The sequence below is a fragment of the Vipera ursinii genome (assembly GCF_947247035.1).
Source record: "Vipera ursinii genome assembly, chromosome: 4".
Lineage (NCBI taxonomy): Eukaryota > Metazoa > Chordata > Lepidosauria > Squamata > Viperidae > Vipera > Vipera ursinii.
The window spans coordinates 96984819-96998158 of record NC_139514.1 but is presented as its reverse complement, the minus strand read 5'-3'; the positions used below and the strand labels follow the sequence as shown (position 1 = coordinate 96998158).

At 38.8% G+C, this 13340-nt stretch overlaps 1 protein-coding gene across 2 annotated transcripts in view; it reads right to left on the bottom strand.

Moving 5' to 3' along the window:
- The window catches only part of ITGBL1 (integrin subunit beta like 1), a 203388-nt gene extending 200197 nt beyond the window's left edge, over window positions 1-3191 (bottom strand). For both annotated transcript variants that reach the window (XM_083361703.1, XM_083361704.1), the window contains exons 1-2: window positions 2955-3191; window positions 1407-1615 (exon numbers count right to left, since the gene is read on the bottom strand). In XM_083361703.1, the coding sequence (XP_083217829.1) occupies window positions 1407-1615; window positions 2955-3055 (310 nt within the window). In that variant the 5' untranslated portion in view covers window positions 3056-3191. The remainder of the gene's footprint in view (window positions 1-1406; window positions 1616-2954) is intronic.
- Window positions 3192-13340: the final 10149 nt, after the last annotated feature.

The window sequence follows — 13340 nt, the reverse complement described above, 5'->3', positions numbered from 1 at the left end:
GCGCTGAAACTAAGGATGTTCTTGAATTTCCTAGCATGAAATCTGAAGAGCTACTTGGACTCTTGATTTTTTATGTCCTTGAAAGCCATCTCTATATGATCTGAGATGCTAGTATGAATGAAGTGAGTGTATGGGGAAGAGTAACAATACACCAGAAATCAATCAACTTGCTTCTTAATAGGGCACAAAGTATTTTCCCAGTGTAATTTGCTAACGGTTGTTCATTTATTACATTTACATGCCACCCATCTCATTGTCAAGTGACTCTGGGTGACTTACAACATCACAAAACAATAATATAAAACAGTTAAAACATTAAAAGTGAACATAAAAACTAGATGAGAAAGTAACCAATTTGTAAATGGAGCAGAGGTGGGATCTTCTCACTCTACTAACCATTTCCAGAGTGGAACATTCCCATTCAGGCTCCAAGCTGATCGGCAAAGCCAAGTTTTCAGGTCCTTTTAGAAAGCCAAGGGGGGAGATTTCATCTTGAGCAGCATGTTACAGAGGCAGGATTCATGGCAGAAAAGTCTCTTCTTCTGGACCCTGCCAGTTTACGTATCAAATTGTCATTAAAAGTTTGGAACCATAAATGGCAACTGAGAACCAAGGGTGTATCTAAATCCTGACTTATACTATGAGCCTCTCCAAGTCTTCCAAGGTCAATACAATGTAGAACTAAAAGTGACATTTAGTCAATACATGGGTCATGCAGGAGCAGGAAAAGACATGTTTGGATTAAGGAGACAATAACCAGCACTACGTACACACCATATATACTTCAAATCATATTTTCCCTTTCAAATCCAGATTGCTCATATTCCTAATAGGAAATACTACAGTAAATTCTTTATCTCTAATAGTCAAACAAGGATATACTATTTATCTCTAATAGTCAAACAAGGATGTACTATTGTTTTACAGCGTCACATTACATTGGTATGCCTCAAATAGATCTAAATAGTGGCTCTCCAGAAAAAAAGATGTAGAAGCCCAACAGCCTTTAGAGTTAAGCTGGAATGTAAACATGCATCAAATTATGCTACTCCATCAATCCAACTCCAAAATCCAAAGTGATTTCAGTTAAAGAAATATCAGTTTGGCTGAAATTTCCATTCAGTTTTACAAAGGACCCAAATATTTCAAGATGGAGAGGATGAAGAATTTTAACTTTATAAGAGTTTTGTTTGTTTGTTTATTTTTGCTACTGTTCTTCAATGTGTGCCATTTTAATGCTAATTCTTTTGGCTGCTTCATTCATCTCACTGAGAAATTTAAAATAATCCAATGAAAAATGCCTATAAATTGCTAGTGTCTGGCACTGGTTCATATGGATGTAAAATTGCCAGGATTGATCCTCAAACATACTGTAGAACCCTTTGTGATTGCTACTTCTTGCTTACCTGCACAGATTTCTCCACCATAGGTTTCACATACCCATTCATGACATTCACACAATGGCCCATAATATTTGCCTGGCTCAGTCACTTGACAGATGCAGATCCCACAATCACATTGGCCTCTGCCACTGCACAGTTTTCCATCTGGAACTTGACATTGCTGCTCTGACTCAGACTGGGAAAGTCTGCATGAGGTGCTTTTCAAACCATTCCTGAAGAGGATGAAAAAAATAGCAAATTGCAAAGACATGAGTATTACAGCTATGAAAAAAACAAAACAAAACAAAAAACAAAAGCTTGGTTTATGGCATTCTTTTCTTCTGCAAAGACCACACAATCTGAATTAGCCCCTGGATAAACCATTCTGTCAGTCACACCCTTACTAAGATTCATGCATACTTCAGCTTCTGCTCATCTGGAAATAAACTATTTCATAGGATGCTGTAAAGATTCGAGAATAGAGCGATGCTTACTATGACTGCACAGTGATTTGCATTTGATTCCAAAAAGATGCTTCAAAAGTATGTAAATTACTGCAACTTTTCAAAGCATCCAGGTCTTAGAATCAGGAGACCTGACACAGCTGCTTTAAACAGTTGTAGGAAATTATTCTGCTGGTAACTTTATATGTTATGAAGCATCTTGTGGGAACTGAAACTGAAGCACTGCACAGTCCTGACTCATCCAGAGATCATCCAGAGATCATCTAACATAGAACCATTGTGAGCAAAAATGTTTGGGAAAGTTGACCAAGTAATCAAACATGTCATCCTTATTTTTGACAATGCAATTATTCCTCATGAGCAAATTCATCTTTGAAATTTTTCTGTAAGAATTTATTATATTGCAAAGTATCAGGCTTTTTGTATCTATAGCTCATCAATTCTCCATTCCCCAAAAGAATGCTTCAGATTGTTGTTAATGGGATTGGTTTTCAGGGAATAATCTAAATAAAGGTACCACCAGGAAGTTCAAACTTTCAAGTCATATCCCAGGTTTTAAGTATAGAGGTAAACATTCAAGACCATACAAATGCCAGGCCATGGTCTTTTCAGTACTCCTGGATACATTGCTAGTCTCATAACCAGAATTTTTGAAGATGTGTGCATTTCTTTATTATTAGTATTTCTGAGTCAGGGCTAAACCTGCTTTTAGTAGACATGAGTTTAAATGGAATAGGATGAAACTGGTTAGCTTATAAATGAGTAAGTCAGAGATTAAATGGAGACTAGACACCCAGATAAATTTTGGAAAGTCCCCTTTTGCACTCAAGGGGGTGCTACATTCAAAATTCAAGGGCAGTTTAGCCTATCCCCACTAATTCGGAGTATCGATGTATGGTGCATATCTCAGCTTCACTGACAAAAGGAACATTAAGAGATTTGTTTTTGCATCACGATGGGATTTCTGCTTAAACTTACAGAGACAAGCAGCAGATTGAGGAAATAAAAAGAAAAGCCATAGACACACTCTATTTAAAACAGTACTTTCTCCCTGCACCGTTTTTCCAGACTTCTAAGCTTATTGCTAAAGTAAACTGATAGAGCTTACCGCAGGGTCAAGGATGAACTTTGTGGAATAGCAGACAAGAAAATGAAGACTGAAGAGGCGAATAGCAGTACCACCAAGTCGAGAAAGCCCTTTGTATGCATGATTAAATCCAAGGGCGGGCGGCAAGAGTTCTCCTGGAGAGTTCAAACACAGAGACCCACTCGGCTTGTTATGTTCTGAGCTGGCCAAAACCAGCTCCTTCCCCCACTGTGCTCCACCAAGTGCCTTTGATTAGCTGTCTGGAATCTGGATTTGGGCAGCATCCTGAAAGGAAAGGATAGTGCCAAACCCTGAACTTTATAGTCTAGGCTGGGAAGTAATTAGAAACAGTTGTACGGCCAGATGGCTTATTTTGACATAATAAAGTATCCTGTTTATGGTTTTCAGAACTTTTGATTCTAAAAACCAGGCACCTCAAGACACCTTTTCCCAGAGGTCCTTTAGGTGATCTTTGATAAATGAAGGTTTGTAATAGTGATGGTAAAAAGATTGGGACAAATATGTCCTTGTAGGTTTGGCAGGGAAGTCTAGCTATATTCAGTGTAGCATTAAGAACACAGGTGAATGCTTTAAATTCTTTAGTGCAGAAGGAAAAAGAGAAAGTGACTTGGTGCTTCCCCTCCCCCTTAGTCAGCAGAAGCAGTATACTAGAAGCTGTTGGTGCTGACCTTCAGGATGTCAAACTGACAACAACTTGTGTCAAAGCATCTGCTCAATGTAAGAGATTTAATCAGTTTTCAAACATCACACCGGAGCAAAACCAGGCTTGTCATTATGCATTTGACTACATGAAGGCAAAACACACAGAACACAGATCTAAAGATATGTATTCCCTATGTTCATAATTATAAATATTCCCCCCCCAAACACTTATCTTTTTGACAGGGGAAAGAACCTATAAAGCAGTGGGTGCTCTCTGTATTTATTTGCTGATGCATAGTTGTGAAACACTGAAATAATCAGCTTAGGCAGGTACATCATTTGGAGGCTCAAAAAAGGCAAGACGGTGTTAACAATTGTACAATCACAGTCTCTCTTCTTATGCCAAGTCCAGGAAAAAAGTGAGAAGTTAGAGGAAGCTGGACTAGAACCATTTCACTAATCCTGGTTTGTCAAATATCTTTATACAAAAGGTGCAATAGCATTTTGCATATTCACCTTTCCCCTCATTAAATAGCAGCCACAAGGGGATAGGAAGTCATAAAAAGAGATACTCAGCCTTTCCACTCAGAGTAGCTATACGGTGCTGCAGGGAGCCTGCTATTGATGCAATAACTTGCTTTGCATGGTACTGAAAAGGTATTTTTATTGAAACTTAAAAAATACATTATCTTCTTCTATCCCAAAGTCTATAAACAGTATACAGGATGAAAGTCCCTCCATGTTCCGTGTCCTAGTTTCTCTTATCTTTTACTTTTTTGCACATTTATTTTTTATTATTTTATCTCATCATTTTTTATAATACTTTTATTTTTATTCTATAGAGATTTCATTTTTATAAATAACTCAAGGTGGTGAACTTACATAATACTCTTTCCTTCTATTTTCCCACAATAATAACCCTGTGAGGTTGGGCTGAGCAACAGTGATTGGCCCAAATTTACCTGGCCAGTTTTTGTGTTTAAGGTGGAACTTATGGTCTACTTTCTAGCCTAGTGCCTTTACCACTAAACCAAACATATCCATTATTTCTTTCCCATGCTTATTTAAAGGCCCTGAAGAAATAAAAATGACTGAACACCTTCAGTGAGGCCTGGTAAGAAGGAAGACTAAATAAGGAAGCAAGCAAACCACATGGAACACCTGTTAGTTGAGGGGACAGAAATATGTATTCATGGTAAAAATACATTTCAAGGCTGTCAGCCTTTGGAACATCACCTAAATGTCCTATAGAGTAATACCGTTCCAGTTATTATGTACCTAAAGATGTGAAATCACAGCTGGCAGCTCTTTAGCTAGTATTGGCCTTCATACGTATCAAGTTCTTCCCAAGAACCTAGAATGTTGTAACGTATTAATGTACTATACGTGTAGATCCAGGCAGTGTGGCCTTTTGTAACAGACAGATGGAAATTTTGTCAGTGCACAGATTTTCTAAGTGCTTTCCGACATGTTTTAGTATGACACCCAGGTACTGATAACCTCTGTGACTATCATGACTGGTTTATGCTATAACCTTTCAACTTTGATTTTCAGATCTTGATACTCTGTTATCTTCTCCAATTCTTTTATCTTTTATTCTGTCATATGCCATGTCAATTATTCACAATTTCATCCTTTCAGTCACAGTTAAATTTTATGTATTATGGGGCAAGATTTTATCAGTTTGCATTTGGAAATCCCACAATATTTTAACCTGCTCAATTTCAGCTTTTTTTGGTTTTACTATATATTCCCACCAATTTTTCAGTATCGGCACATCGTAATTTTTACAAATGTTCCAACGAATCATTTTGGAAATGGTGTGTTATTGTTTGTGTGATCTTCTTCTATGAACTGAATATCTGAACTATTGTTTCATCTGCTTCCATGTGCAATCTTCATAAAATTATTTGATGATTTTTAAAAAATTCTGGCCTGGATTAGTTTGAATAGCTCAGTCTTAAGCAGCCAAAATCAAGCCTTTAGTTTCTTTTTTTTTTAATGTTTCAGTTATAAGCCACTACCAGGTTTCATCTTCATTCACTTTCCCTTCAATATTTCATAGAAATTGACTGTGAGGTCTGCCATCTCTAGCTTCTTCGCTTCATTGGTACCCTGTCATAAATTGCAAAGGAGGGAGAAGGAATTTAGGTTAGTAACATGTGGGCCTGGGAATGAGAAGACAAATGGATGGAGGGGAGACACATTGATAAGGACCAGAGGTGCCAAACCAGAATAAACCAGTCTCCAAGGATGACTGGCCTGGGAACCGAATGTGAAATTGCACTGAGAGGCACCAAGCTCCAAGCCATTCCAAAAGATCATAAAGGCTTTCTATTGAACACTGATAAACTGGTCAAGGGGGAGAGGACCAGGGAAAGGAGGGTATTGTGTAGTGGGTCCGACGCAAGGAAGAGACGCCAGCCGGAGTACGTGTTCAGCTCTTTATTAGAGGGGGTAGCGTACTGGGGAATGAGGGTTACCTGGCCTCCTTAAATACCTGGCCAGGTAAGCAGACAGCCAATGGGGTTGGCCCTAGGTTTCCCGCCAAAACTGGGTTTCCCACCAAAACCGTTCAGGCCAACGCCCCCTGGTGGCTGTTGCTATGCAGGTGCCTGCATACATAACAGGGAAAGTGTAACCTTTGCACAGAAATACTCAGATCTAGCTTTATTTATGTTTCAACCATTTAACTTTAGCAAAAGAACCTATCACTTCAACCAAATGGAGTTGAGGGTCTTTCTTTCCTAAAAGTCTAAGTTGGGTCAAGTCTGACATTGACTATATAAACCATTTCCTTGCCAGTATCATCATCATCATTTTAGCCATTGTCTATCCTTTGCAGGATGAAGGCCTTTTCTGCATGTTTCCAACCAATACGGTCCTGGGTTTTCTTTTGCCAATTGGGCCCGCAATACCTGCTGATGTCGTGATCCATCTTGTTTTAGGTCTCTTTCATGGACACTTTTTATTAAGTGGGATCCATTCTATGACTGCCTTGGTTCACCTGCCCTCAGTTCTTCTTGCTATGTGACCAGCCCATTTCCATTTCAGTTCTTTTACCTTCTTGCCAGTATATTGTTCATGTTTTTATTACATTATTTTGATATTTGTTTTTCTGTACGTTTGGTAAGTTCCAATTTTTAACTTACATCAATGCTTATTCTTAGCTGCCTTTTAAATTACCTGCCAATGCCTGCTTTCATTTGTTAGCAGTTTATTATTACCATTATGGTTGAATGCCCAGCCCCATATTTAGACTATTTGGCATTTTATCCACTTATTGAGTCATTCCCAAGGACCTGGGATAGGCAGTTGTTGTTTGATGACATTAATGCATATACCTTGCATTAAAGGTATCATTGTATGATGTTGCCTGTTCCAAGCAAAGCTGTCTTTTGTGATTGACTAATGGAGATTTTGTCAATGTCAATGGCGTTCAAGTGTTTTAGGATTGCAGTCAGGGGACCTATTGCTATAGGTATTTTGCTGTCTTTGATCACAATCATGGTATTTCTATTTTCAGGTATTTATATTTTGTGATTTTCTCCAGTTCTCTCTCTTCTAACCTGCTATCTCCAAGTATTGCAATATCCAACATCCAGACTTTTTTGTCTTTTTGGTCAACAGTTATTAAGTCTGGAGAAGTGCCTACCTACTTGAATCCTAAAGTCCCAAAGCATTTTAAGCTTCTTGATTTTCTATTACTTTGTTTGTTTTGTGGTCCTACCAGTTCTTACTTGCAGACAAACAGTATTTCTTGCAGATATCCAACACACCATTATTGCTATTTTGTCATGCCATTGGTTGCAATCAGTCTGTGCAGTCTTCTTGCAGAAGCTAACTAGGTGGCCCATTGTTTGTTTGTTTTTTTCAGCTTTTTTGCAGAAGCAGCCTTTCCTGCCTGTTGTTTCTTCTCAATTTTGACTTTATATGCATTTGTTCTTAAGGCTTGGTCTTGTGCAGTCAGAATTAGTCCCTCTGGTCTTTTTCTTCAATTTACCTGCTCTTAGTCATTGCCAGGACTTCTTGTTATCTGCTTGGTCTCAGTTTTTTAAATGTACTCGCCATGTAATATTTTTCCTTGCTATGTCTCTTTTCTATTCTTTATTTGATCATTCTTCTGTTGTTGTTAGTTGCAAAGTCATGTCTGACCCATTACGACCCCATGGACAACATTCCTCTAGGCCTTCCTGTCCTCTACCATCTTCTGGAGTCCATTTAAGCTCACGCCTACTGCTTCAGTGACTCCATCCAGCCATCTCATTCTCTGTTGTCCCCTTTTTCTACAGTATTGCCCTCAATCTTTCCCAGCATTAGGCTCTTCTCCAGTGAGTCCTTCCTTCTCATTAGGTGGCCAAAGTATTTGAGTTTCAGCTTCAGGATCTGGCCTTCTAAAGAGCAGTCAGGGTTGATCTCCTCTAGGAGTGACTGGTTTGATCGCCTTGCAGTCCAAGGGACTCTCAGGAGTCTTCTCCAGCACCATAGTTCAAAGGCCTCAATTCTTTGGTGCTCAGCCTTTCTTATGGTCCAACTTTCACAGCCACTCATTGCAACTGGGAAGACCATAGCCTTGACTATACGCACTTTTGTTGACAGGGTGATGTCTCTGCTTTTTGGTATGTTGTCTAGATTTGCCATAGCTTTCCTCCCGAGGAGCAAGCGTCTTTTAATTTCTTGGCTGCAGTCCCCATCTGCGATGACCTTGGAGCCAAGGAAAATGAAATCTGTCACTACCTCCATTTCTTCCCCATCTATTTGCTAGGAATTGAGAGGGCCGGATGCCATGATCTTGGTTTTCTTAATGTTAAGTTTCAAGCCAACTTTTGCACTCTCCTTCACCCACAACAAGAGGCTCTTTAGTTCCTCTTCACTTTCTGCCATTAGACTGGTATCATCTGCATATCTTAGGTTGTTGATATTTCTCCCAGAAATCTTAATTCCAACTTTTGATTCATTTAGCCCTGCCTTTCTCATGAAGTGCTCTGCATATAAGTTAAATAGGCAGGGTGACAATATACAGCCTTGCCAGACTCCTTTCCCAATTTTGAACCAATCAGTGGTTCTGTGTCCAGTTCTCACTGTTGCTTCTTCACCAGCATGTAGGTTTCTCAAGTGACAAATAAGATGGTCTGGTACTCCCATCTCTTTAAGAACTTTCCACAATTTGTTGTGATCCACAGAATCAAAAGGCTTTAGCATAGTCAATGAAGTAGAAGTAGATGTCTTTCTGGAACTCCCTAGCTTTCTCCATGATCCAGCGTATGTTGGCAATTTGATCTCTAGTTCCTCTTCGTCTTCAAAATCCTGCCAGTACTTTTGGAAGTTCTCGATACACATACTGCTGGAGTCTAGCTTGTAGGATTTTAAGCATAGCTTTGCTAGCATGTGAAATGAGTGCAATGGTGCGATAGTTTGAACATTCTTTGGCATTGCCTTTCTTTGGAATTGGAATGTAAACTGATCTTTTCCAATCCTCTGGCCACTGTTGAGTTTTCCAAGTTTGCTGGCAAATTGAGTGTAGCACTTTTACTGCATCGTCTTTTAAGATTTTGAATAGCTCACTTGGAATACTGTCACCTCCACTAGCTTTGTTGTTGCTCAGATTTCCTACAGCCCATTTCACTTCACATTCTAGGATGTCTGACTCGAGGTCAGTGACCACCCCATCGTGGTCATCAGGGATGCTAAGCTCACTCTTGTATAGTTCTTCTGTGTAATTTTGCCACCTCTTCTTAATCTCTTCTGCCTCTGTTAGGTCCCTGCCATTTTGGTCCTTTATCATGCCCATCTTTGCATGAAACATTCCCTTCATCTCTCCAATTTTCTTGAAAAGATCTCTGGTCCTCCCTATTCTATTGTTTTCTTCTATTTCTTTGCACTGTTCATTTCAGAGGGCATTCTTCTAGCTATTCTCTGGAATTCTGCATTCAATTTATTTTATTTTATTTTATTTTATTTTATTTTATTTTATTTTATTTTATTACATTTATAATTGGGCATATCTTTCTTTTTCTCCCTTGCCTTTTGCTTCCTTCCTTTCCTCACCTATTTGCAAAGCTTCCTCAGACAGCCATTTTGCTTTCTTGCATTTCTTTTTCTTTGGGATGGTTTTGGTTGCTACCTCTTGTACAATGTTGTGAACCTCCGTCCATAGTTCTTCAGGTACTCTGTCTATCAGATCTAATTCCTTAAATCTATTGGTCAACCCTACTGTATATTTATCAGGGATATGATTTAGTTCATACCTGAGTGGCCTAGTGCTTTTCCCTACTTTCTTCAGTTTAAGCCTAAACTTTGCAAGGAGAAGCTCATGGTCTGAGCCACAGTCAGCTCCTGGTCTTGTTTTTACTGACTGTATAGAGCTTCTCCATCTTTGGCTGCAGAGCACATAGTCAGTCTGATTTCTGTGTTGACCATCTGGTGATGTCCATGTGTAGAGCCATCTCTTGGTTTGTTGGAAAAGAGTGTTTGCTATGACCATCATATTCTCTTGACAAAATTCTATCACCCTGTGCCCTGCTTCATTTTTTACTCCAAGGACAAACTTGCCTGTTATTTCAGTTATCGATCATTCTTCTAGGCCGGCTTAATCTCTTGGGTATTCAGTAAATCTTCATGGTGTAATGCTTCAGTGTATCTTCTTCCCTGTCCTTCATATATTCTTCCAATACCCCTTTTTCTTCTTCAACTGTCTGATGTACTTGCAATATTCCACACCTACCAATGTTCCTTGATATATACAATGTCAAAATTGCTGCAGGGTTGAATGTCATGATTCATTATTTTTTTGGTCTTTCTATTCAGGGCTTTTAACTCTGCTTTAGTCCATTATTACAGCTGTGTATCTAATTTCTGGCATTGCTCAGGTGTTAATTGCTTTGATGATATTGAGGGGAGAGGGGGATTACATCCCAGAGTTCTCATGGAACTGGCAGATATGATCTCACAAACATTGTACCATATCTTTCAAACTTCTTGGAGCACCAGGGAACTATCCGAGTACTGGAAAAGAGCTTATGTGGTTCCCATCTTCAAAAAAGGGAGAAAAAACCAGACCCAGGAAACTACAGACCAATCAGCCTGGGAAGATCCCGTAAAAGATATTCAAGCAACAAATCTGCATACACTTAAAAGCAAACAAAGTTATAATCAGAAGCCAACATGAGTTTGTCAAAAACAGATCATTTAATTTAATTTAATTTAATTTAATAATATTTGTATACAGATCATGCCAAACAAATCTTATTTCATTCTTTGATAAAGTGATTAAACTAGTAGACCAGCAAAATGCTGTGGACATAATATACTTGGATTTCAATAAGGCATTTGACAAAGTGGACCACAAGCTATTTCTTGGTAAATTGGAAAAATGTGGGATAGACAGCACCACCACCAGATGGATTTGTAACTGGCTACAAATTGTATTTAACATCTGGTCCTTAACAGAACTATATCCAGACAGAAGGAAGTAAGCAGTGGGGTACCTCAAGATCCTGTTTTAGACCCAGTACTATTCAATATCTTCATAAATGATCTAGATGAGAGAATAGAAGGGGAGCTCATCAATTTTGAAGACAGCAGGAATAGCAAATAATCCAGAAGAGGGGCTCAAGATCCACTTGGATCTCAGCAAACTTGAACAACAGGCCCTATCTAACAAAATAAAATTCAGTGTAAAGGAAAAGTAAGATTTTACACTTAGGTAAGAAAAACCAACTACATAAGTACAGATTAGGTGAAAACTGATTCAATAGCAGTAACTAAGGGAACTTGGAGTCCTAGTGGACAATAATTTAAATATAAGCCAACAGTGTGCGGCAGCAGTCAAAAAAAGCCACTGCAATCCTAGGCTGCATTAATGGGGGGATACAATCAAGATCATGTGAAATATTAGTACTGTTTTATGAAGCCTTAATAAGACACTTGGAATACAGAATCCAGTTTTGGTCACCACAATATAAAAAAGATGTTGAGAGTCTGGAAAGAGTGCAGAAAAGAGTGACAAAGATGATTAGGGGATTAGAGATTAAAACATATGAAGAATGGTTGCAAGAATTGGATATGTCTAATGAAAAGAAGTAGGGGAGGCATGATAAAAGTGTTTCAATATTTAAGGGGCTGCCACAAAGAAAGTGGGTCAAACTATTTTCCAAAGCACCAAAAGGAAAGACAAGAAACAATGGATGGAAACTAAACAAGGAGAGAAGCAACCTAAAACTAAGGAGAATTTTCCTAATGGTGAGGACAATTAACCAGTGGAACAGCTTGCCTTCAGAGATTGTGGGTCTTCCATCACTGGAGGATTTTAAGAAGAGAATAGAAAGCCATTTGTCTGAAATGGTATATGGTCTCCTGCTGGAGCAGGATGGACTAGCTCAAAGGAGGTCTATAAGGCTGCTGGCAAGTAGACCACCCTGCCCCTTCTCACAAGAAAACTCTGGCTTGAGCTGATTTAATCAGAGGTCAGGAGCCAGTGTCTTCATTGGGAACAATTGGGTTTGTTTCGGCATGCACTTTCCCAGCCATTGTAAACTCTGCTTTGGACCATGTTTCTGCCCTGCAGACTACAGACCTTGTCTTGTGGACCTTGTATCATCCATAGTGGCAAATATCTGTACTTTGGGTGTAGGATGAAGGTGAAGGTTCATTCTCTGAACTTGTGGATTGGTTTACGAATGTAACAAAATGTTCGGAAACCCACAAGCTCAGAGACCAAACCTTCACCCTCACCTTGAATCTTGTTTATGACTTACAGATCTTGCCTTGTGGTCTTTACACCTTATTTTTGGTCTACGGACTTCCTCCTTGCCTTGTAAATCAGCTCTGGTGACTTTTAGTTTAGTTTGTGAGATTGTGTTGCACTGACTGTGGATGGCTGCCTTCAGGGTGGAGTTTTTACTGGCTGTTGTAGGGCCATTTGTCTTGGGATAGCAGAGCAATACAGGACTTTATTGAAGCCTGCATTTGCCTAGGTAACCTGGGTCATAACAGCAACTTGATTCCTTCATTTTTCACTATTTTTCTGTGTTGATGACACATTTGTGCAGTTTATTTATTTATTTATTTATTTATTTATTTATTTATTTATTTATTTATTTATTTATTTTTGGGACTTATATGCCGCCCTATCTCCCGAAGGACTCAGGGCGGCTAACAACAATAAAAATACAATAATACAAAAGTTAAAAAAGAATTAAACTAGCAGCCCCAATAGTAAGTTTAAAACATTTTAAAAATCCCTGTCAGTCCAGGTCAGCCTGATGGAAAAGGAATGTTTTAAGGCCGCGGCGAAAGGACCGAAGATTCGGGGCAGTCCAAATTCCATTGCAATATCTGGCTGTATATTATCATTATGGTTCTCGCATAGTCAGTCAGATGTTCAGATTAGATTTGGCAGTTTTATCCATCTATCGAGTCCTTCCCAAGGACCTAGGTAGAAAGATATTGATATTTGATAATGTTAAAGGTATACTATTCAATTTCAAATCTACCTAACTCCATGGTGTTCATGGGTGGCTTACAATTTAAACATTAAAAATAAAACAACATATGTCAAAGAAAATGAATGTAACTGACCTGAAAACAGAATAAAAAACCAAAGAGGACCAACCACCATCATTGTCCTAGGTCTTGGAGAACAGCTAGGTCCTACAGAACAGCATTTCTGTAGGAAATCCAAACAGTGAGAGCTGTGCAGATTTCCAGAGATGATTTACAATGGTTTCTCCACAGACACTTTAT